This window comes from Asterias amurensis, chromosome 5 (assembly GCF_032118995.1).
Source record: "Asterias amurensis chromosome 5, ASM3211899v1".
NCBI lineage: Eukaryota > Metazoa > Echinodermata > Asteroidea > Forcipulatida > Asteriidae > Asterias > Asterias amurensis.
Window position 1 is genome coordinate 13,969,645 of NC_092652.1, and position 27,186 is coordinate 13,996,830.

The 27,186-nt window shown below is 37.8% G+C and overlaps 1 protein-coding gene across 6 annotated transcripts in view; it reads right to left on the reverse strand.

Annotated features, from left to right (window-relative positions):
* Positions 1 to 27,186, reverse strand: part of LOC139936943 (uncharacterized) — a 212,923-nt gene that overhangs the window by 70,765 nt on the left and 114,972 nt on the right. For all 6 annotated transcript variants that reach the window (XR_011786037.1, XR_011786039.1, XR_011786038.1 and 3 more), the window contains exon 19: positions 25,518 to 25,622. Coding sequence is in view for 3 of the 6 variants with exons in the window: in XM_071931792.1 (XP_071787893.1) it covers positions 25,518 to 25,622 (105 nt within the window). In the remaining 3 variants the exon portion in view is untranslated. The remainder of the gene's footprint in view (positions 1 to 25,517; positions 25,623 to 27,186) is intronic.

Genomic DNA, 27,186 nt, shown 5'->3' on the forward strand with positions numbered 1-27,186 from the left:
TACCGAAACAATGTTCGAAACGCTCAGACTGGTGGAGACTAATCTCTCAACTCTTTTTACTGTTTGTGGAATAAATTATTGTCTCTGCTTTTTTCAATGGCCCTGATTAAAGATGATATTTTAATTAAAGGGTTAACTTGTTTCTCAGTCGAGTTTCATTGAAGGTTCCCTGGTTCATAAATTAATCAAAATAATCCCAATTCAAACATAGCTCGTAGCATTTAAAATAAAAATTATTGAAAGGAAAGTTTGATTTAAGTTATGTCAATTGAAGACAATGAAACAGTGTTCGCAACGCTCAGACTGGCTTAATCTCTCAACTCTTCTTATTATTTGTGGCATGCATAAAACCGCTCTGCTTTTTTTCAATGACCCTGATTAAAGATAACATTTTAATTAAATAATTTATTTAACTTTCGAACGAGTTTCATTGGAGGTGTCCTGGAAGTTATCAATAAAAACAATTTGGAGGAACGTCCACTGTTTGGCGGGAAAATACTAATGTTTTGATTCTTTTTGTAGAGCATATGGATAAGTAGGAGCAGGGAAAAAAACATCACAAATTCAGCTTCAGGCACGAGGCATTCACAACATATTAAGTAAGAAACAAATCAAGATATTTCCTGGGATTGTTTTATAATTGTTTATACTGTATCGAAAATAACTTTTGGGTTTAAAAGTTGAAACTGCCAAGAGGCGAAAAAAAACCACAATCATAAATTGCAAGCCTGCGCTATTCTTGAAAAGTTATGGTAGATTGATCAGTTACAATACAAAGGTTTTTGTAACAATACAAACGCAAGCGTCACAGCAAAATGTAAGCGGCAACGCTCCGATCCGTAGCAGCACTGTTGCTGGAATCGGTTAATACAAAAATACCAAACATACGTGTGCAGGGTAAAAACCGTTAGCTGCCAAATTGTTTTCGAGCCGCACATTTGAACAAAATAGTAATCAGTGAAAAAAACAGTCGGTCAGAGACTCTTGCAGAGTGGCCGTGCTCTTGTAGGCACCTTCCTCTGACCATGGCAACACTGTTGCTAGGCGGCGTAAGAACCTTTCCAAAGCTTATTGGCCTTGCCGCGGCAATTATTTCATACAGAAAGCGGTGTAGGCCCCAAAATGACAGAAGTCTAATCCACAGCATCAACAAACTACGTCTTTGTTTTGACGGAATCGGCAGATTTATCTGAAGGCTTTACAATAAAGAAACTCCAAACTATAGCGGCATCACGAAGGAATCGTGTTTCTGTGACGATGAACCTCGTTACCCCCCCCCCCCCCCCCCCCCACTTTAAACGCGGTTCAAAGTGTCAATCACTTCATGGAAATCTAGCATCGGGAACATTAATAGACAGAGATAATTTTAAGGGGTAAAAATATACATGTGGATCTACTTCGGGGAAACCAGACCAGGTAACAGAGATAAGTTTCCTAAAAGGCACTTTTTAATAAGTTATAAAAAGTCCGATCGACAACAGTTTCTAAAGAAAACGTAACATTTATTGTATTAGCTGTATACATGTAAGCAACTAAGGATGTGTAACGTATTCTGTGCCGTTCGTGAGAAATATGAATGAGGTTAAATCAGGCCTTTGACTTGAAATAAACGCAACTTGTAATAAACGCAACGGACGATACACATACTACATGACCCGGCCCAGTTTTCTTACCTTAAGCTATAAGCAAAACAAAAACTGCGCTTACGGGGTGCTTCGCCTAGCGTCTATAATAGCGTATTTTCACGTATTGGTTTTAGCATAGCTCTAAGGTTTATAGCAACGGTGTTTTGCTTGTGTGCTTGTGTTCTCCATGTTTTTACTAGGCATTATTTGCCTACATAAAAAGAGGACCAAAAGTGGACAACCCTTTCCCGAAATCTGATAGAGTTAACAGAAATGGGGCGCTTGTACAAAAGGCGGAGAATGGTGATGCAAGTTTTGCCGGCGGGAAGCAGAGCCATAAAAGTTGGCATGGACTCTGCGTTGAGGAGTTCACCCACACAAGACCAAATTCCTTATTAAAACGGAAAATACTGGGTATGAAATAAACTCAAGAAGCCTGTACCAAGGAACATTGGTTGAATCTAAGCAAGATCTGAGATAATTATTATTTTTATTATTATTATAAGCATCAGTTTCTGCTGAACATCGATTAATTAATTAATTTCGGTAGAGTTGAACGCAATAACAATAGAAAACAATTAGTTGCGGGAGCAGTAAATATTTAATTGCGTCAAAAAAGGTCATGACATAACATTGTGGTTTGAGAATCGTCGGACTTGGCTACGATCCAGTGATAATGTTGTAATGTATCTGTTTTTATTAATAGTACAGAACCTTATTTCCCCACGCGATAAGTCCCAATTGATCTTAATGATAAGCATTCGCGCTAAATTAATGGATTCCACGCGCTAAATTAATTATTCCACATGAGATGGAAGAGCGATTTAATTCCAAAAAATACAAAGTTTAAGAAAGCAGATAATTTAACAGAATTTTCAATCATAAAAAATTCTCTAGCAAGGTATTAATAACAAAGTCAACGACTCCCGCGGTGTAGACGTGTTCTTTATTTAGGCACCATACTCCGAGCGGCGTAAGAATATTCCAAAGCATGGGCCTTGTCGCATCAATTATTTCCACACGCAAGCGATATAACCACAAAAAGACAGAAGCCCCGATCCACAGAATCAACCAATCACGTATTTATGTTGAAGGAATCTGCTGTTTTATGTGAAGGCTTATAAAGTAAAGAAACTCCAAACCACAGCGGCATCACAGAGGAATCGTAATCCCCCCCCCCCCGTTTGAACGCGGTTAACATCACAAGTGTCAACCGTGGTAGGGAAATTTAGCGGGGACCGTTCTTGGCGGGGACATTTTTAAGAGGTTCAAATATACTTGTGGGGTTAATTTGGGGGAAAACAGACAAGGTAACCGAGAATGGTTTCCTTAAAGGCCCTATCAAATATTAACAATAATCTCAGGCAGCATTTAAAAGAAAAATGGTTATTATGTTGTTCGAAACGTCCAGACTATTTATCTCTCAACTTTTTTTATTATTTGTGGACTGTAAATTATTGTTTCTATTTTTCACTGGCCCTACTTGGAGACTATATTTTAATTTATAAAAATAATATTCTTTAGATAGAGTATCATTTAAGGTTAGTTTATCAACTAGGCCTATATACTATATACACAACCAATGTAGTTTCATGAGGAATATCCACTGTTTGGCGGCAAATGAATACAAATTTTTCTCATGTAAAGCTGGTTGGACTTTGCTTAGCACAGACACTCGGACCAAACAAACATCACGTGAAGCTGTCATTTCTCCTAGTTAAGGATACAAAAGCTCGGAGGAACAAACAAAAAAATACACCACAAAGTCAGCTTTTACTTTTAGGCATGGATAATTTGGGGTAATTTTTAAAAAACTGATTGTCGGAATAATTTATTCTTTACGAAATAAGTTTTATGGTTTTGTTTCAGTTAGAAAGTTAAGTTTAAAGCTGCTAAGACGAAACAAATTTCGTCACATTTTTGAAGTCTGCACTATTCTTGTAAAAAATCAAGTTAGTTAATCAACAACAATGTAGTAATACAACCACAGGCATCACATCATCACAATGTTAGCGGCAACGCTCCATAGCAACACTGTTGCTAGGAAGCGCTGGGGGGAAATCCGAAATTCTGATTTTCATAAAGCTGAACTTGAATCTGCTATGAAATGAACTCATCAGGCCTGTAAGTATAAAAACTGACCGCCAAGCATGCACAGACAAATCTGGCTTAAAAGAAACTTGTAATCAGCCAAAGTTCCGTCAAGGTTGTATTTTTGCAACTGGTTGCCTACTAAGCTTAGTATAGACATTTGCTAAGCAATATTTTTCTGTTTAACAACATTATGAAATTGGGCCCTGCCATGCCATAATTAAAGCATGTTAGCACGTCTATCATGTCGCCTGCTATAAGCACAGAAAGGTATTACATAAACAGGTAACCAGCCGAACTTTTACATCATAAAGTTTAAATTGTTGTGACTGGTGCCCACTAAATTCTTGCTCAGCAAAGAATGTGTCAAGCATTAGTTTCTTGATGAAAAATGTACTCGCTGGCGTTTTGATTCAACACTAGCTAGCAGATTCGAATACGCCGTCATTATTTACTGCACAGACCTTTACTGCACAGACTGCATACGTACAATGTGCACACGTATTATCCACACATTATACACACACAACTAGATTTCGTTATCGATTTTTTTAGATGAAAATAACCCTATACATTGTGTGTGTAGGAAAACATCCATTTTGTTACGTTAGATCAGTAGCACCTTTTCACTACAGCATACATTGTACATAGGCGCTACGTATGTGCACACTGTTGTACAATCTAGACGTAGATTCTCAACACACAATCTCGTATGAGTGGAAATCAGACTTTGAGAGCTGGGTCATTCTTATGCGTGAGGGACGGACATCAATGGACAACCACTACCATTCTACACATTTTCAAATATTTTATTGAAATTTGAAGTAACTATTTTCATATAAATTATTAACAATGAACAGCAACGGTTTGCATGAATTGTCAAAAATTTCAACTTGTTAATACACTCTGGAAAAGGAAGCAAACTCGTCAAAAGTACAGTCATTTGACCAGTTCGGGATCATTGACCGGTTCGGGATCACTTCAACTTTGCAATAACCAAATAATTATATCACTTCTCATTATTACCAATTTCTGTTGATAAAGGTGAAGATTAACACCCATTAAACCAACAAACCTAAAAATAAGGTGCCAAATATCATCAGCAAATAAATTATGACCGTTTTCCAGAAGGTTATCTGCGAAATTGATCATTTTTTCGTTTAAAAATGTTGGTTGAAAAACACTGTTTCAACTTCTTACCTTTAGAATTGGAGTGCCGGGGCAAAAAATATTTATGTAAAATGATAAGAATGTGTATAAAAACATTCCTGTTAATACTGTGCAGTCATTTTGTTTTTTTGAGGAGACGAAGTTACCAAAATCTTCTTTGTGGGGGCAATTTACCCTTGACCAGTTCGGGATCACTCAACACCTCATTGCGTCAAATGGTGCCGCAATAACTTACTAAGTAAGGTAAAATCATACTACTGCAGTTTATTTAGCTGCTTTTGAGAAACATTACTTCAATTTTACGGGTACAATGTTGAAACTCAGTTTGGTGCTCTATGGCAACACTGTTGCTAGGAAGCGCTCGAATCTTTGCACATATGCACAATCTGTCCCCAGTCGGATTGAATTACCATCAACAGAATGTCCCGCAATCAAAGGCCACAACAATTCAACCAGCGGCACCACAGAGGAATCGTTGAACATTGGAGCTGTCAATCACCCCCAGTATTTTTTAGCCACAGTATTTATTAAACATGTATTAAATGGCAGATATGCTTTCCTCGAAACGTAAAGTACTGGAAAAAAACTTCTAAGCCAAATAAGTCCTGCGTTAATGAAGAGGGAACAAGTTGAGCTGTACACATCATTCTGAATATTGCTATTTTCATATCATTCTTATTACAATCTTGTTAAGGAAAGTCGCAGGCCTTAAAATTGCAGTGCTGCAAGGTTCCAATACAAACTTATTTTCCCCAAAAGAAGTGCATAAAAACGTAAGAAGACCTAAGGAAAATTGCTGTGTCCCCTTCAAGCGCGAAGTTGAAGTCTGTCTGTCAGTTATTCTTCTTCAAAGAGGGTTCAAATTCATAAAGCCCATAATCACAGAAAATGCTAAGCACAGAAAAACAATTGCTTAGCAGACACAGTGTACCAGCCAAAATTCCATAAAATTTACATCGTTGCAACTTGTGCCCCACTCATATTTTGCTTTTATACAGCAAAGAATTTAGCTAAGCAGTGTTTTCTCGCCTATCAGCTTTATTTAATTGTGTCCGTTTTTTTAATTATACATTTTTATATATACCTTTTGAACGATAGATGGGTACATTATGGGGTGCTGGCTTGGTTGTTTGTATGGGTTTTAAAAATGTATATACAAATGTTTTCGCCTATTTTCATAGTACTTTTGCCCGAGTTGCTCAACACTAACTGGTCGTTGGTTTAATAATTTAAAACAATGTTTTGATGTTGCTATTTTGATTGAATTTTTGTTTTTGTAGATTCGAGTAAAAAGCAAAAAAAAAATTGAATTTTAAGAGTGTTGCACGAGAAATCGTCGTGTTGTAAGTAATACGAATCTAAAAGAATCATTGCCTATTCGCCTGCAATGCGAAATTTGTGTAGGTTTATAGATCGGGCCATGGAAATTAAAGTACACACAGTGTATCCCACACACACACACACACACATAGAGAGAGCTAAATATAGAGCTCTATGCCCCCCCCCCCCCGCACACTGAGGATTTAACTTTATACAGGGCGTTTGCGTAAGATACGCTGGCTGTGGCTTGTTACAATGTATTACTTCACTTGGCAGATTCTGTTTTAAAACTTGACAGTCTTTTAAACATGCGCGTATTATATTATCCACCACACAGTACAGTCAGCTTTCATTATCGATTATTTTGCTCTTCTTTTTGTGTAGAGAGCAAACTAGTTCTACAAGCAGTGTGCATATCCGCATAGTGTATACGTTTGGTATATGACTTTTAAAAATGCCAATACTAAACTTACGTTGTAATGGTAGCAGGAACCTTTGATTAAAATAACTGCCGGAGACTAAATAAAAAATACGACTTTGATTTTTTGTTTACTTGTTAATATTTACGGTCAAGCTTTACTCCAAGGAACCGAAGAGGGAGAGTTACAGACGTACGATCGCTAGCCTGGGTAATTTTTAAACCAAATTTGAAACGATCTTTGGATAGTTTTAGTCCTTCAGTAACCAAAGACAAAACTCGAGCGTCAAATATATCCATTTTGATTAGTGCATTTTTATGATCAAAATAAACATCGATGGTTAAAAATAAAATATCACATTGATTGTCATAATTAATCTATTGAAAGGGTTTTAATGGGTACGATCGATAGAGTAATGTTATCATCCACAAACGGATATCATTATAAATTTAATATACATGGGAGATTCACATTAATCCGTTTGGCTTCACTTAAATAAAAATGAGGTCAACATCATCAAAAGTTCAACCCTTATTCGTATATTATCCATAGCTGAAAATTTGTATTTTTGTAAACAGGGGGTGTGGATATAAGAAAACAAAATCGACTTCAATTATTCATAATGTTAAGATAACCTGACCAAAACTGTAAATTATTATTATTCGTCGCCGGGCGGGCGGACACGAAACATATGGATTTCGATTTGTTTCAATATTATTTTAGTGTGGTTTTAAAACCAAAGACGGCACCAGAACGAAATTATGTCAAATAAATCTTTAATGAAAAAATATCGCCCGAGGTTAATTATAATACACTTCACTTTAAAGACTTACTTTGAACAAAATAAATTTACGGTCAGATGTTGATCCACGCGGTTCCGAAGAGGGAGAGTTACGGACATACGGTCGCTAGAGTATTTTCAGAAGCAAATTGACAACGATCTTTGGATAGTGTTCTAGTCCTTCATTATCAAGGAAATAAGCGCAAAATAATTCCTTTGTGATACGTACATTTTTATCAATAAACGGCGATGGTTATTAAAAAACATCTTTAAAACCGACTCAAAAACAAATTGTTAATATGATTGTCATGTGTATTAATCTACCGTACCGAACAGGAAGAGTTGGGTACGACCAGTAATCCGTTTGCCTTCACCTAAATAAAAATGAGGTCAACGTATATCCATACTTTAAAATTGTTTACGTTGCCGGGGGGGGGGGGGGCGGGGGTGCGGGTGTGATGAAACAAAATTGAATTAAATTATGGATTATTGTAAACTAAAAATGTTGTATGTACGCCACCGGGCGAACACAACTACAATTTGTGTGGATTTCGATTGTTTTTTGTTTTTTTCCAAGAAAAAAATCATCGCCGCGATCCGCAATAAAATTAACCAACTAATAAAAATATCCTGATGCTTGATAACGTCAACGCAAAGTCACTTACAGTTGCCCATTTGAATATGTATACGCTTGCCTGTGCCGAACTAAATGTTAATATTTTAACAGTTTCATAGTTGGGTAATAACTTGTGATGGCGTTCCGCTTTTATGGGCATTAATATTATTACTAAAAAATAACAAGTTGGACACAGATCAGATTTTCGGGAGAAAAACTCAATCATGTCGAATAAATCTGTTATAAATATATAACTGCCCGTGATTATTACAACACAAGTAACTTTTAAGGCGTTACTTTGAAGAAAACAAAATGAATTTGTCAAGTGTTAATGTGTTTATCTATGGTACCGAAGAGGGAGAGTTAGTATGATCGCCAGAGTAATTTCAGAAGCAAATTGGCAACGATCTTTGGATAGTTTTAGTCTATGATCTCAGTAACAAAAGACAACTACATTTCAAGCGTCAAATAATTTCCTTTGTGGAAAGTACATTTTGTTATGCTCAAAATAAACATCGATTGATATCTAAAAACAGGTACTTTTAAAACCGTCTCTTAAACAAATTGTTAATATTGATAATATTGCTAATATTGATAACATTGATAATAATTATTGTATTAATATTGTATTAGTCTACCGTACTAATCTACCGTACCGAAGGGGAAGGGTTGGGTACCATCACTAAAGTAGTTTTATCGTCAACAAACGTAGTCTAAGTCATTACTGGAGGCGATACCTATACACAAATCAAGACTGGTCGTATTGTAAAACACAATTTTCCAATTGGCTGTTAAATTCCCAATGTCATTTCAACTGGCATTTGGCCAGGGACAGTGTTGTAGCCACGGTGGGCGGCGGTGCTGGTATCGTGCACATGTACACGATGTATGTGTGTACATGTGGTGTACACCAGCGCGCGCTGTGGTAGACCCTAGAGTGCACTACAAGTCTAGTCGTGAGGTTTTCGCGGGGATTTCACGCATTCCATGTACACACAAACAGTATCGCCACACAACAGTACAAGGGCTGTGTAAAGTTTAGTGTACGAGTTCGCGTGTCCCGGATGTAGGCATGTAAACACGTTCGCTTCGCCCACACGTGTGACAGCGCGCTGGGTTTTTAACTTGAATGAGATCTGTGTAAATTTTAAGATGGCCTCGCAACGTACGGTAAGCTGGACGACTTTTTTGGAAAACGCAAAAAGATTGGAAGATGTATCTCGTGCAGCTTCAGTTAGTGCTGAGAATGAAACTGTACCTGAGACTATCGAGACAGTTACTCCACCTTCAAAGTTCAAGTTCAACTTTATCGCGGCGGGATTACAACAAGCAAACAGCAGAAACTATTTCAAAAACAGTCTGTTCACAACAAATGCATCACAATTATTTTGTATTAACACATTTTTGTAATAACAATTGTCATTATACTTAAAAATTGTGAATCTTGAATCTTACATAATGTGTATTTGGCACAATTGGAATGTTAATATTTAGCCCTGAAAACAATCCTTACAACAAAGTACGCACGCACTGCTCGCAATTTCTGACCAAATTTAAATTTAGCTGCGCCCACCACTAAAAATGTCCTAGCTTACAACACTGGCCAGGGAACCACCGAACCCAAAGAAAACCACAGAGACACCGCGCAACCCAGCGGCTTGTCTTTTGAGGGAAACAAAATGTATAACAAACTGGGGGGGGGGGGGGGGGGTTAAGATAAGACATGATTGGATCTCGATAAGAGTGTCAATCATACTCACAGAAAACACGGACGCAAACTTCTTAATGGTTGAACCGTGGCTGAAATTGCCCAGGCGTAATCACACCTCAATCGAATGAATTCCGATCACATACACAACTAGTTGCCGACACCGACTGGCATTTAACTTTACAACAAATAAAACTACAGCCAGGATACACCTGCCTGGAGTATATGTTTTTTTTTTATATAATGACAATCCCAATCCATTTCAAAAGAATAATTATAAGCACACAAAATAAAAAAAATTGACGCCGGTGAATCATCAAAGCACCGGTGAATCACACATCATCAAAGCACCATACATTCTCGGGTAATCACGAAAAATGTCGCGTGGCGCTCCACGCGTGGGCCACGCCGTTGGTGGTCTTGGACCAAAGAAAATGGGGACCCAGACTTCTAAAAGGTTTAAGAACATTGTCTGGACTTTAACCAATCACAACTCAAGCAAAATAATGCAAACTTCCAATCACAGACACAAGTTGCCGAAACCTAATCACAGACACAAGATGTCGACACCTAATCACAGACACAAGATGCCGACGTTACAAAGTAATCAACTATGTACATGTACATGTATGGCGCCGGTAAATCAGGCATCATCAAAGCACGTACATTCTCGGGAAATCACGCAAAATGTCGCGTGGGTACTGCCAGTTTAGCGCATGGCGCTCCACGCGTGGGCGTCGCGCAGATGGTATTGGACCAAAGAAAATATGGCGACGACGCAGACTTCTCAAAGGTTGAACCAAGTTGAACATTGTCTTGGCTTATAACCAATCACAACTCAAGCAATGCCAACTTCCAATCACAGACACAAGTTTCCGACACCTAATCACAGACACAAGATGCCGACACTAACTACAGACACAAGATGCCGACAGCGACTGGCATTTAATTTCACAACAATGAAAATACACATTGAGTCTATTTTTTTTTCACAATCAGACCGCCAAATTCATTTTAAAAGACCATTATTTAAACACCCAAAATAATCAACTACACATGTATAGCGCCGGTGAATCACGCAACATCAAAGCATCCTTCAATCTCAGTAATAACGGTGAATTACACAACATCAAAGCAACCTTCATTATGGGGATAATCATGGGAATTGAGCGACATCAAAGCACTATTCTTTCTCTAGTAATCACGCAAAATGTCGCGTGGGTTTTGCAAGTTTAGCGCGTGGCACTCCACGCGTGAGTCACGCGTTAATATACCGACGGCTATTTGACTTTTTTTCAAGACATGTTATCGCGCCAACCTCCACGCTCGTTTGCGCGCTAAATTTATCGCACGGCGTCTTGTTATTTTCAATCGGTACTGTAGGCTGTTCTCTCCAAAGTACTTCCAGTGGCAGCATTGAGCAATTGTTGCAGTAACTTTCTGCCCATTTTAAAATGCTTTTGTACCGTACATATGTAATTCGTTTGGTTGAAACAATTGTATTGTACAGATCAGAGAAAGTTTTTGAGTTTTGCAAAACATTGCAAAAACGCAAACAAGTGCGCGAACAGGGGATAATGAACTGGACGGAACAAAATTAATTCGACTGACAAATAGTATAAAACAAGAAAACAGGACAAGAAAATAATAATCAGGACGGAAAAAAATTAACGGGGCAGGGGTGGATTTCACAAAGGTAGTCCTAACTTAGGACTAGTCCTATAGTCTAGACCAGATTTCAAAAAAACCAACTTCGAGCGGCATTTTTGAGTAAAAGTTGGTAACATACCTGATTTAACTAATTTGGGGGTGCTGAATCCGAAAATGACGGATACCAAGGCTAATTTTTACTCCTTCACCCTGAAAAATCAAATTTAAAACAATACAGAAAACCTAGCAGACGACGGACTTCTCAGTGAAAAATAGTCAGGTTCTGCTGTGGTTCCATATTGATGTTGTCAGGATAGCATACAGGGCAGGTACCCGGGTGCAGGTCAGGTATCCGTAACAAGCTTTTGGGTGTACTGGATAGATCTGCAATCAAATTGCACATTTAGAGGGACCAACAGGTGCTTTCAATGTCAATTTGAAAGTATTTTAGTTGGTGTTTTTTTTTCTAATAAAGAGTTATTTATTATTTGAACATAATTTCTCTGTTGTTAAAAGCACAAACCGTTATTCATTATTACCGCTTAATCCACAAGTATAGACTCCTACTTTATTTTTGTATGTCAGCTTTTTTTTGTCAGAATAGTTCAAGATACTTAGAGTGCGAAAATCAAGCGATATTTTGAAGTGTTTCAGTTTGATGTCACTTAATATTATGTCCAATAAATAACCCAATGTATATAAATTATAAACATTATACAATGTTTTGTAGTACTTGGGCTCCCATCCCTGTCCTTCAGAGACATTTCTATAAAAGAAAATACAGAATTAAAAATACAAAATACAGAATAGTACACAACACATTGCAATTCGATTGAATAATGGCTTGCGAAAAAAACACAAATCATCATGCAGATGGACTATCATTCCACCGGTAATCATTCAGGAAACTGATAAGCAAACATATCATTTTGAAAACATGCAAATTTCCTTTGGGGAGATACAGTTACATGACATTACAAAAATGACTCTATGGAATCAACGCATCAAAGCATTCCATTCAAGCTGATATTTCCCAAAATCCAATAGTGTTTTTTTCCTAAAATTAACCTGATTTTATGCTATGCTATGATAGAAGTATACCGGAGAAGGTATCCTTGTGGTACTGAAACAACACTGAAACATGACAACAGCTTGGTGCAAGGAGGCATCTTCCTTTCAGTGTATGTCATCCTTTCCAGCATCCACTTAAACCCTATACTATAACATGTACAGAGTCATCTAAATCAAAAATCATATACTATCACATTGCAAAGAAGTCCACTGGGTATTAGACATTTTTACGATTAGGTTCATTTTTAACCTACTATTTTTATTTTGGGGGGGTTTAAGACTTTTCTTGAAGTTGGTTTTAAAAGTTTAAACTCCTGTTGTTTTTTCCAAATAAAATATTGTTGGAAAAGCAAAGTAAGAGTCTGGTGTACTTAGCTAAAACTAAAACAGTCTTTTGACTTAAGCTTTTTTGTTTAGCAAAACAATTTGCCACAGTTTGTACTCCAAACTATGATTGCTAATAATATCGAAGATACGCACACCTTTCATGAATGATTCATTGCTGGGAACCATCCTAGCTGACATACAAAAATAAAGTATAGGAGTCTATACTTGTGGATTGAGCGGTAATAATGAATAAAGAGATATTTTGTTGTTTCCTTGTTCTTCACACCCAGCTGAAAAGAGAGGGGTGGATTGTTTTATCAATGGAGGGGGTACATATTTTGTTGTCCTTTGTTTTGGAATCTTACATGTACTATCGTCTTCTTGTGTGGAATTTGTCAGTGTGTACAAACACGACTAACAATGCGTTATACTGCCAACAAACAAACAAACAAACAAACAAACTGGAACTTATTTTTTCAATTGTTAGCCTACAACAGTCAGATTGGTTCGTCAACTGTGGTGAATACTTTCTAAAACGGGGGAGAATTGTAATCAAAAAATTAGTTACTTTAAAATCCAGTAAAATCAAATTTTTTGACTGGTAAGATAATGTAAAGCCAGGAGTGTGAACACTAAAAGCTAACCTATTCAAAAACAGGGAGCACTGAAAAGTTGATATACAGTACAATTTTCTGTATCATTGTCGAGTCTAGACTATACCTGGTAGGCCGACCTGTTTAAATAGTGTAGGCCTACATTATAAGAGAAAACAATCAACGGTTTGTGCTTTTAACAACAGAGAAATTATGTTCTAATAATAAATAACTCTTTATTAGAAAAAAACACCAACTAAAGTACTTTCAAATTGACATTGAAAACACATGTTGGTTCCTCTGAAAGTGCAATTTGGTTGTAGATCTATCCAGTACAATCAAAAGTTTGGTACGGATACCTGACCTGCACCCGGGTACCTGCCCTGTATGGTATCCTGACAACATCAATATGGAACCACAGCAGAACCTGACTATTTTTCACGTGAGAAGTCCGTCGTCTGCTAGGTTTTCTGTATTGTTTTAAATTTGATTTTGCAGGGTGAAGGACTAAAAAGAATTCTTGGTATCCACCATTTTCGGATTCAGCACCCCCAAATTAGTTAAATCAGGTATGTTACCAACTTTTACTCAAAAATGCTGCTCACTTCCTTAACTAGAGCCCTTTTTGGAAATCAGGTCTAGACTACTAGGCAATGCTAAGAGATAGGACTGGTCCTAAGTTAGGACCAGTAACTCATCCTAACTTATGACTGGTCCTATCTCTTAGCATTGCCTAGGACTAGTCCTAAGTTAGGACTACATGTACCTTTGTGAAATCCACCCCTGGAGAAATAATACGGGATAGGAAAACAGAAAAAGGACTAATAAATTATACGCGACAGGGAAAAAATTAAACTGAACGGGAAAAATATTGGTATTGTGACGTCACTCTTTGCTTAGCAATCAATCTTAGTGCTTTGTGAAATCGAAACAGCACGGAAATGTAGCGAGACCCCTGCGTGTGTTTGTGTATGTTATTGGATCTCCTCCCTGGAGACTGTATCAAACCTCGCCAAATTTACAGGCAGGAAAGACGCTGACTTTGTCTTGACACTCATCTATTTTTGAACAAAATCCGTTGAGAAGTGACAGATTTATGAGCAAAAAAACACCAAAATTGGTGGGGTTTTGCCCGCCGTTTTCACTGTTGCTATGGGCAGCGCGCGCAAACAATGTAAGCAAAGAACTGTTGCTATGGGCCGCGTGCGTGTACAGTAAAGTGGCTGCGCCCATAGCCTCATTTTGGGTCAGAATTATGAGGTCATGCATAATATTAATAATAATAATAACAAATTCTTATATTGCACATTTCACAATAACCGTATTAATGCTCTTTACATTAGTGCCCTGGTCATGGGGCCAATAACATCCCTGTATAATGTTTCTCAGCTCCCTTGGGAGTAAACAGCCCTGAGCTGCCTGTAAGGGGCAGCAATATCAACCTCTACCCAATATCAACCTCTACCCTCGCAGGTACCCATTTATACCCCTGGGTGAAGAGAAGCAAATAGTAAAGTATCTTGCTCAAGGACACAAGTGTCACGACCGGGATTCGAACCCACACTCCGGTGAATCAGCACCAGAACTTTAATTCGATGCTCTTAACCACTCGGCCATGACACTCTACTGAGAGGCGTATGGGACGGCGTATATTAAGAGAGGCGTATGCGACGGGATCATGGAGAATGGAGACAAACTTTAGAGCACGTGGGACGGGAAGAGGGAAGGGGCAGGGAACGGGGGAACGGCACCTTTTATAAGCAAAGATGGGATGGGATCATGGAGAACGGAGGCAGGCTTTAGAGCCAGGGGATGGGGAGAGGGAAGGGGCAGGGGGACGGGGGAACGGCACCTTTTATTTAACTGTTGCTATTAACGGGAAAGGAAAACAGAAAAGGGACTAATAAGTGACACGGGGCAGGAAACAAATAAACTGATTGGGAAAAAAATACACGAAACGGAGTACAAACAAGGACAGGGTAATTGGTATTGTGACGTCAGTCTTTGCTTAGCAATTAAGATTAATACAAAGTTAAGACCAATCTTAGTGCTTTGTGAAATCGAAACAGCGGAAATCTAGCGGGACCCGCAGCGCGGGTTTCCTGCTAGTGTTGGTAATTACTGGAAGCAAAACATCAAGGCACTCACCCGCAAGGTTAGTAGGCATGGGATCCAGAACGCATGATCCCTTAGCAGAATCAACAACAAGCTGTTTTACCTGTGACTCGGTTAATGGTATGAAACTATCAAACAGGACTTTACTGGACAATGTTTCAGGTGTAAAAGATAACGGTCTGTCAACAGAGGTTGAAACTTCCAAGTCATCAAGTTTAGCATGAATATTAGATATTTTCTTTACAAAAAAGCTACCCATATCATTAGCAAGAGTCGTTTTATCTTTAAAAGGTGGAAAGAGGACGTCAACACTATGCCCAGGCAGCTTTTTAGATGCTCTAAATAATTTCCTCTGGTCGGAACAATTACTTTCAATAAAGTCTTTGTAAAAATTGCAGCGAGCTTTATTAAGAAGAAAGGTAACCTTATTTCTAATAAGCTTTTATTCTGAAAGATCAGAGACCATGTTTGTTTGTCGCCACTTCTTTTCTGCACGTCTACTCATCCTCAAGGCAGAGTTGATTTCTTGACTAAACCAAGGTAGACGGGGCCTAGCGGTGACCATCTTAGACTTTAATTGGGCATGTGTATTGAAGGCACCAGCTAGCAGAGAATTATAGCTCTTGGTAAGCTCATCAAGACCTTAAGGAGTGTCCCTTAATAATCAGCAAAATCATTGATAAACTGATTAACTGTACAAGGGTGGCTAGCTGAGTAAGGTGGCCTATAAATAATTACAAGTCGTTATTTACACAAATTAAACCCTAAACCCCACAAATTAAAACTCAAATGAGTCTAATTTATCTCAAGCAATTTTCTTGACATTCAAATGATCACAAAACAACAAAGCAGTGCCTCCCCTACATGGTTTTTCCGGGGATGATATAGCAATCTAAAACCAGGTGGAGTTGCTTCAACCTTGTGGGCAACATCCACATCTGTAAACTAAGGCCGTGTCCGAAACGGCGACTTCGGCTACAGCTACGGCTAGATCGCGTGTGTCTGCCTATTCTTCAACACTGGTAGACGCGCTGATCTAGACGTAGCTGTAGCCGAAGTCGTCGTTTCGGACACGGCCCAAGCCTCTGTAAGGGCTAACAAATCAGCCTTGCTATTAATAGCACCAGAAACAAAATAACCTGCTTTATTTTTAAGAGGTCTAGTATTTAAGCTACAGAGCTTAAATAGATCATCAGAGGGATCGCCAGGATTCATAACAATGTGTTTAAGGACAGGAGGACAAGCCTGTGACCAATTTGAACAGGAATTTTACACTTATAGTTACAATGACCCGCTCTATTACCCCTGAATCGAAAAATTCCATTCACTTTTAGAATAGAAAGCAATCCAGGCTAAATGGAGTGACAAGAAGTCTTACGGATGTTAAAAAGCTGACCACAGGAATACATTATAGTTGAATTACTAGACATGATAGAATGCGAAATATATGTATGTATAAAACGCAACTCGTCATGACTAGTGGATCCAATACGAGGGCCTGGGTTAACAGCAATATCCATAAATATTGTTATGTCATGTGGAGGGTCATGACCAGGAATAACTAGAGTAGTTTGGCCATGTTTGGACCATTTGACTAATGGAACTTTTGAGAAATTAAATCCAGTACGGCACAGCTGTAATGTTACCCCAGGACAGGGTGAAAATGGCACAACAAAATTAGTCAGACACATGTACTAGTCTGAAGACAAAAAATACTCATTTCCTGACAGTCTCAGCATCAGGAAAGATTTGAACCCGTGACTTATGTATGATAAAAAGCAGATGTAAAAACACCAACAGACGATACCGGGCACTCAAAGCAACAACCATGACGAATACACGTTACAAAAAAGTGAACTCGACCGAAGATAAAAACCACATCAAAAACATCAAAATAACAAGCAATACTAATTGGATTAAGCCCCGAAATATATCCAACAAAAGCACAGAAAGCTTACCAAACACGTAAACAATAAAAATAAAGACGATGCCAAAAACTCAGCAAAGATTAAATGGATAAAAATAAGCAAACACTGGCAGAGAAAATAAACAGCGCCATCTTTAATTGAGGTCACAAAATCAAATTCAACTAGAATTTAGTTAACACGAGCGGTTAAGAGCACCGAATTCAAACTCTGGTGTTTCTGATCAGCAGAGTGTGGGTTCGAATCCCCAGCCGTGACACTGTGTCCTTGAGCAAGACACTTAACCATTGCTTCGCCCTTCGGATGGGACGTAAAGCCCTTGGTCCCATGTGTTGTGTAACGCATGTAAAAGAACCCAGTGCACTTATCGAAAAGAGAAGGGGTTCGCCCCGGTGTTCCTGGTTGTGGCTGCTTAATGCGCCTTAGCACCTTGTAAACCCTTATAAGGTGCTAAATAATTGGGTCTCAGAATTCACCACTGCAATAACCTATCTTTCTGAAAGTTTGTATATACTCAGCGCCTTGAGTACCTTGTTTGGTAGATACGTGCGCTATATAAGACTTCGATATTATATATGATATATTAGAAACAAACACTAGGTGCGGCTATTATTGCATCAGTGTTTAAATCAACGAAAAAAGTGTTGTTAATACATGTAGCTCGTCAAAGTTCAAAGAAATCAAACAAAATGTTTTCTCGATTTGTGACATAGCAAAGCATCAATGTCTACATTTCAACTTAAAAGCCATTAACTAACACCTTTTCAAAGCATTTTACAGGCACTTCCAGTTTAGAAAGGTCAAAAGGTCAAGAGAAGGTCACCAACATACCCATTTTTGTAAAGTACATAAGGCCCTGTCATATGATGTATAGATTGTAAAAATAGCTTTTGTGGTTGAGGAAATGTGAACTGATGAATAATGACGACTGGAGAAGAGACTAACTAACCGGAAGGGTCATGTCTGTGGAGTGTTTGAAGCCCTTTGTAAGACCTTTCAGATGAGTTATAAATTGTCGGCATACCTTTTTTGAAATAATACACTTTAAATTAGCATATTTCACCACCTGATGACGTCATCGTGTCGTCACAACTTTATAATCATCTACTGTTTATTGTCTACCTGTGTGCAAAGTTTCAACTTAATGCAAGCTTCGCAACTATGCCTTTTTTTTGCAGACAATCGACGCGGAGAAAAATAAGAAGAAAAAAAAAACCACTTAGAATTTAGTGTTAGTAAAAACAAACACTAGGTGTTCGGCTATTATCGGGTCATTGTTTGAATCAATGCAAAGAGTGTTGTTACTAGCTAGTCAAATTGCAATGAAATCAAAACAAAAATGTTTTCTCGATATATGTAATATGGTAAAGCATCAAAAAGTGTACACTTCAACCTAAAAGCTTTCAAATAATGCCTTTTCGAAACATTTTAAAGGCACATCAGTTTCGACAGGTCAAAAGGTCAAGAGAAAGTCACTAACATATCCATTTTTTTGAAGTACACAAAGCCCTTTCATATGATGTGTAGATTGTCAAAATAGCTTGTGGTTGAGGAAATAAGCACCTATGAAATACCATATACTGACGACTGAAGAAGAGACTAACAAATTGAAAAGGGGAAATTATTATGAAAACGCCTTGAACGCAGACTATACTGTATATGGATGAGCACTGGAGCGTGACACTACACATGTTGTAAGTATAAAATCTATAGCTTCCAGGAGTACAAAAATACAAGCCTGGGGGACAATAACAAAGCGACAAATCCAAGAAGTAATGTCTTTTTAAAGCATTTCACATGCACTTCTGGTTTAGACAGGAGGTCACCAACATACCCTTTTTTGTGAAATACGTAAAGCCCTTTTACATATGATGTACAGATTGTCAAAATAGCTTTTCTGGTCGAGGACATAGGAACTTATGCATAATGACGGCTGGAGAAGAGACTAACTAACCGAAAGGGAAATGTTTGTTGAAAACACCTTGAAAACAGACTACGTACGTAAAGCCCTTTCATATGATGTATATATAGATTGTCAAAATAGCTTGTGTGGTTTAGGACCTAGGAACTTATGCATAATGACGACTGGAGAAGAGACTAACTAACCGGGAGGGAAATCTTTGTTGAAAACGCCTTAAAAACAGACTAAAGCGAAGCTATTTTTAGGAGAAAAAAAACATTTAATACAAAAATAAATAGTACAAATTTTGGTCGCCAATTGGTCTCCCATCCAAATACTGACTGGGCCCGATTTTGCTCAACTTTAGTGACCGGTGTTATCAACGCAGTATGGTCGTAGATAAAACCAATGAATTACATTTGAAGAAAACTGACATTATGTTGAGAACGCCTCGAACGCAGACTAAAACGATCAACACGTGGTGCAGAGCGTGACTATGCTCCTCAATGCACCGCATACTTACACGTGGTGTCCGCAATGCACCGCATGCTTACACATGGTGACAAAGTACGTGTACATGTAATCGTAAAATCTTTACGCGCAATCAATGGGGGAATTTTGTAGTTCTTTATACATGAATTTTGAAATTTTCAACCTCAATTTTTGAGCCGGAAGACAAAATAAAAATGGGGTCATGTCTGTGAGGCGTTTACGGAGTTTTAAATGCCCTTTCCGATGATGTATTGATTGTAAAAATCCCTCATGTAGATCTAAAGTAATGATTTTTTGAAATAATAAACTTTGAATGAGTGTATCTCGTCAACTGATGACGTCATCGTGACGTAACAACTTATGCATCATCTACTGGTTATTGTCTACCTGTGTGCAAAGTTTCAACTTAATGCAAGCTCTGCAACTATGCTTTTTCTTGCGGACAATCGACGAGAAGAAGAATAAGAAAAACCAAACAAAAACTAGATATAGTGTTTGTAGAAACAAACACTAGGTGTTCGGCTATTGTTGGGTCAGTGTTTGAATCAATGCAAAAAGTGTTGTTAATAGCTCGTCAAATTGCAAAGAAATCAAAACCAAACAGTTTTCTCGATGTGTAATAATTTTATGGTAAAGCATCAAAAAGTGTACATTTCAACCTAAACGCTTTAAATAATGCCTTTTCAAAGCATTTTACAGGCACTTCCGATTTAAAAAGGTCAAAGGTCAAGAGAAGGTCACCAATAATACCCATTTTTGTGAAGTACGTGAGGCCCTTTCATATGATGTATAGATTGTCAAAATAGCTTTTGTGGTTGAGGAAATGTGAACTGATGAATAATGACGACTGGAGAAGAGACGAACTAACCGGAAGGGATTTTTTTTGCAAACGCCTTGAAAACAGACTACGTTCGTAAAGTCCTTTTATATGATGTATAGATTGTCAAGATAGCTTTTGTGGTTGAGGACAAAGGAACTTATGCATAATGACGACTGGAGAAGAGACTAACTAACCGAAAGGGAAATGTTTGTTGAAAACACCTTGAAAACAGACTACACACGTAAAGCCCTTTCATATGATGTACATGTATAGATTGTCAAAATAAATTGTGTGGTTGAGGACATAGGAACTGATGCATAATGACGACTGGAGAAGAGACTAACTAACCGAAAGGGAAATGTTTGTTGAAAATACCTTGAAAACAGACTACGTACATAAAGCCCTTTCATATGATGTATAGATTGTCAAAATAGCTTGTGTCGTTGAGGATATAGGAGCTTATGCATAATGACGACTGGAGAAGAGACTAACTAACCGGGAGGGAAATCTTTGTTGAAAACGCCCTGAAAACAGACTAAAACGAAGCTATTTCTAGGGAAAAAAAATTAAATACAAAAATAAACAATACAAATTTTGGTCGCCACGTGGTCTCCCATCGAAATACTGACTGGGCCCGATTTTGCTTAACCTCAGTGACCGGACGAGAACCGGTGTTATCAACACAGTATGGTCGTAGATAAAACTAATTAATTACTTTTGAAGAAAACTGACATTGGGTCGTATGAATAAAAAGTAGTATTCACTGACAAGTACTAGCAAAAAGTAAAAGCATAAACTTCCAAGTAGAAGCATTCAGTAAAAGCATCTTCTAAATTCCGTATGAATAAACCTATTATTTTACTGCAAAGTATTCACTTAATGCTTTGGAGTAAATACTTCCGATATACCATGGCTGAATGGCTCTTAACAAAAGGTTTCCTTTGTATTACAACTCCCATTCACGTCTACGTATGCGCTCACACACACAGCCAAAGCAGCATTTGATTTAACAGAAACATAGAAATCTTCAAGTCAGCCAGGAGGTTTTTATTTTGACAACATTTTGATGAAGACGACTCATGGACACACAGAATCAAAACGTTATTGTTAAGCTTTTGAAACTTGGAGTTGAGCATGACAGCGCTGGATAGAGAAGATGAGAGCTGGGTATGAGCATAGCTATTTAATTTAAACTTTAATAATAACACGAACAACATTCTATTGAAATGCATTTAATTGTTTAAAAAATTACTTCTTCTGATTTTATGAACAATAAGCCTTAATGATCGAGGCATTCATTTCTGAGTTGAAAAAATTCTTTATATCTTTTTAAAAAGCTTACTGTAATGATACAATTAGGTTTTTACAAACAGTTTTATTTTATCCTCGGCATATATAAACAAGTTTGATTTAAAGCAGTTTGAGTTTGTGTGTATTGTTTCTTTTGTGAAACACTGTGTATGTGTCTATTTAATATTTCAGTGATGTCTTTCCTTTGGACTAAAAAATTTATCCTGTGAGGAACATTCATAAACACTGTCATTTCTTCGGACGAGCCTTTTACTTCTGTGCCCAAGGTAGCTCTGGAGCTACCTTGAAAAATCACTAGTACTTATTTGCATTTTGTAGTATATTCTCCGTTTTATTCATATGGAAGTAAGTAAGTGCTAAAATTAAAAGAATTTACTTTTTGGTAAAAGTAGATACTTTTAGCATTTTAGTAAATACTTTTAAGTAACAGTTTTTACTTCCTTTTATTCATATGGATGGTAGTAAATACTTGAAATTTTCAAGTAAAAGTAAGTACATGTACTACTTTTTATTCATACGACCCATTATGTTGAGAACGCCTCGAACGCAGACTAAAACGATCAAAACGTGGTGCAGAGCGTGACTATGCTCCTCAATGCACCGCATACTTACACGTGGTGACCGCAATGCACCGCATGCTTACACGTGGTGACAAAGTACATGTACATGTAGTCGTAAAATCTTTACGCGCAATCAATGGGGGAATTTTGTAGTTCTTTATACATGAATTTTGAAATTTTAAACCTCTCTTTTGAGCCGGAAGACAAAATAAAAATGGGGTCATGTCTGTGAGGTGTTTGCGGAGTTTTTAATGCCCTTTCCGATGATGTATTGATTGTAAAAATCCCTCATATAGATCTAAAGTTATGATTTTTTGAAATAATAAACTTTGAATTAGTGTATCTCGTCAACTGATGACGTCATCGTGACGTAACAACTTTTGCATCATCTACTGGTTATTGTCTACCTGTGTGCAAAATTTCAACTTAATGCAAGCTTCGCAACTATGCTTTTTCTTGCGGACAATCGACTCTGAGAGGAAGAAGAAAAACTAAAAAAAAAAAAAAAAAACCAAACAATTACAAAGAGTTGTTCGAGCTGTTGCCCCAACACCTAAAAAAAAAAAACCGAACAATAACAAAGAGTTGTTCGGGCTGTTGCCCGAACACCTAAAAAAAAAAAAAACGAACAAAATTAATGAGTTGTTCGGGCTGTTGCCCGAACACCTAAAAAAAAAAAAACGAACAATAACAAAGAGTTGTTCGGGCTGTCGTCCGAACACCTAAAAAAAAAAAAAAAAAACGAACAAAATCAAAGAGTTGTTCGGGCTGTTGCCCGAACACCTAAAAAAAAAGCGAACAAAATCAATGAGTTGTTCGGGCTGTTGTCCGAACACCTAAAAAAAAAACGAACAAAATCAATGAGTTGTTCGGGCTGTTGCCCGAACACCTAAATAAACAGTACAAATTTTGGTCGCCGCGTGGTCTCCCATCGAAAAACTGACTGGGCCCGATATTGCTTAACCTCAGTGACCAGACGAGAACCGGTGTTATCAACGCAGTATGGTCGTAGATAAAACTAATTAATTACTTTTGAGGAAAACTGACATTATGTTGAAAACGCCTGGAACGCAGACTAAAACGATCAACACGTGGTGCAGAGCGTGACTATGCTCCTCAATGCACCGCATACTTACACGTGGTGACCGCAATGCACCGCATGCTTACACGTGGTGACAAAGTACGTGTACATGTAATCGTAAAATCTTTACGCGCAATCAATGGGGAATTTTGTAGTACTTTATACATGAATTTTGAGATTTTCAACCTCTCTTTTGAGCCGGAAGACAAAATCAAAATGGGGTCATGTCTGTGAGGCGTTTACGGAGTTTTTAATGCCCTTTCCGATGATGTATTGATTGTAAAAATCCCTCATGTAGATTTAAAGTTATGATTTTTTGAAATAATAAACTTTGAATTAGTGTATCTCGTCAACTGATGACGTCATTGTGACGCAACAACTTTTGTATCATCTACTGGTTATTGTCTACCTGTGTGCAAAGTTTCAACTTGATGCAAGCTTCGCATCTATGCTTTTTCTTGCGGACAATCGACAGCGAGAGGAAGAAGAAAAACCAAAAAAAAGAAAAAAATGAACAATAACAAAGAGTTGTTCGGGCTGTTACCCGAACACCTAACTAGATATAGTGTTTGTAAAAACAAACACTAGGTGTTCGGCTATTGTTTGGTCAGTGTTTGAATAAATGAAACAAGAATTGTAAGTATCCCGTCAAATTACAAAGAAATCAAAACCAAACAGTTTTCTCGATGTGTCAAAATTTTATGGAAAAAGCATCAAAAAGTGTACATTTCAACCTAAAAGCCTTTAAATAATGCCTTTTCAAAGCATTTTAAAGTCTCTTCCAGTTTAAAAAGGTCAAAAAGTCAAGAGAAGGTCACCAAAATACCCATTTTTGTGGAATACGTGAGGCCCTTTCATATGATGTATAGATTGTCAAAATAGCTTTTGTGTTTGAGGAAACGTGAACTGATGAATAATGGCGACTGGAGAAGAGACTAACTAATCAGAAGGGAAATGTTTGTTGAAAACAGACTACGTCAAAATTCCACAGAAAACCTTTACTAAAGCTTTTAAAACAGTAAGTTTGACAATTCTAGATACTTGCTAGATTTAATTTGACCGTGATCGGGACCTGAATTGCTGTCGTTCGTTTCAGAAAACACGTACAATCAATTGAAAACACGATGCACAAACCACATGGTGCCGAGTATCCTCACAGTACACGATCGCCCACTGGTCCATGCCGTACATGTATGTACATGTATACAGCACATACACAACGCACACAGTCGGCCAAAGTCCATTCTGACCAACACTCCGCACGCTGTCATTGGCCAAAATATACAATAAATTTGATTTGAACCGGAAGACAAGGTCAAAAAGGTGTGAGGCGTTTACAGAGTTTTTAATGAACTTTCCGATGATGTATTGATTGTAAAAATCCCTCACGTAGATCAAAAGTTATGATTTTTTGAAATAATAAACTTTGAATTAGTGTATCTCGTCAACTGATGACGTCATCGTGACGTAACAACTTTTGTATCATCAAAACGGTTGATAATGTTTAAACGGTTGATAATGACCAGCTGGAGCTAACCGACTGGCTTCCGCGAGCCGAGCGCGCGCGTGCAAGATTAGCACGCGGAACGCAATTCATAGCTATTAGTAACAGTGCCCGCGCGCGTACACAGAACCCACGCGCATCAAACAGATTCTTCACAAAGTTTTTCAACAGTCAAAGTGTCTATAGTTGTTTTTTAAACGTTGCAAAAAAAAAGAGGAAAAAAAAAGAAGAGGGCATTTACGAATCGGAAAAATAGAGTAGTAGAGTTCTTGAACATCCGTTTAAAACCTTGCATGATCATTGCCGAGCGATTATCACATGGCAATGACCCTGACGATTTAAACGCCCCTTTAAGAACTCGTCGCTACCCTTTTATTCCCTTGTTATTACTAGTTTCCATATTCTTATTGTTAATTTTATGTGATTTGTTTTACTCACCCGAAAGGTCTCCATGCTTTGGTACTGGTTTGTCTTCAAATGTGAAAATGGTGTCTTTGCTGGGTTCGTTTCTTCTGTTGTATGGTGATGCACTCTTTGGAGCTCCTACGTGTAAAAGTTAAAGATAAATTTACATAGTCAAGGGATAGAGAATTTCTAGCTGTATGTCAATAAGGACCAATTGGTTTTTCACTAGTAACCAAGGAAGGGTATTTTCAAGAGCAATATTAACAGTACTCCAAAGTGATACCTGATGCCTGGGACTGGTCTCTAACTGGTATGGTTCAGTCATTATATTTGTGCTATAAACAAACAAAGAATTAATACAATTTGACTTCCATTTTAAAACAGTGTTCACTGAACACTAGTAAAAAGTCTAGACAATATTTACTAAATAAACATGAAGGTAATTAGATATTTTTAAATAGAAACTGTGACCATGATGCAAGGCTAATTTGAAAAAAGATGTCTTTATCATTAAGTCATACAGTAGCTTATTTTTATCCAGACATTGAGATAAAAGTATGAATGCAAGTTTTCAACTGTTTTGAACTTCCATGAGGTTTTTAGCAAAAAATTTCCTCTTTAACAAACTTGTCACGAGAGGGTACTGTTGAATATAGTTTCATGACATAGACCTTATCGCATACATGCAATGTAGGAGCTGAATGAGGTGCATGCTGGGCTAGCTAGTGCTCAAGTTTGATCCCTTGCACCACATTCAACAGTAGGGGACAATTCTTTTAAAGTAAGACATACTACAAGAGGTTTCATAGCTTGGTAAAAAATTCCTGTACGTGGCTCTTTTGGTTTTCCATATATGAATTTTTTAAATATTATACATTGATTTCAAGTTATGACATCATCAATGACATTCCTCAGACATGGTGTACAGACAAGGTATTTTTCCATGGAAAAATCCATAACCAAGAGTTCAGGAAAAGAAGTCCCAAACAGTCACATTAGACTGCCATTCTATCATTGCCCCAAATTTCAATCTTCACACATTAAATCTTCTATAGGTTCTTCTGCACATTGTACATGTAGCGAACAGAGATTTTACTGAAATACTCTAAGATTGGATTTGGGTAGAATAAATTAACAACAAGAATTAGCGAAGTGATGAGATCCACCTTGAGTATTGGCAGAAGATACATGTACATGTATGCTGAAAACATCCATCCAAGGAATAGTGTGTACGTGAGAAAAATGATTGATTCCTATGTGAAAACATCTGGCTGTAGTAGTTTGTTGCTGAGCACAGATTTGGGTAAATGAAAACGATTGGAAATGATGTTCTTAGTTGTGCGCTGAGATCTTTTAGCTGGTCTTTACTTTGAGTCACCCCAGAGTTGGGATGATAGATGAAATCCACTCGCCCCGATAAGATCACCGCTTGATCTTGGTCAGTACTTGAGCATTTTGAGGGACGATGTTTGCCTGAGCCAGGACAGAGCAGGAGCCACTACCACCAGGAAGAAGAGGGACACGCACTGTTGAAGGTTCAACAGGCGGTACTCCAATGGGCGCGCTAACCCCTCGCGCAGGTGGAGGGACACACAAAGGAAAGTGAGGCATGTAAGTTGGGGTGTTTCCTCCCGAGAACAACCCACGACCAGCAAATCGTCAAGGGATAAAAAAGATCATGCCTCCTAAGTGCTGCCTCGAT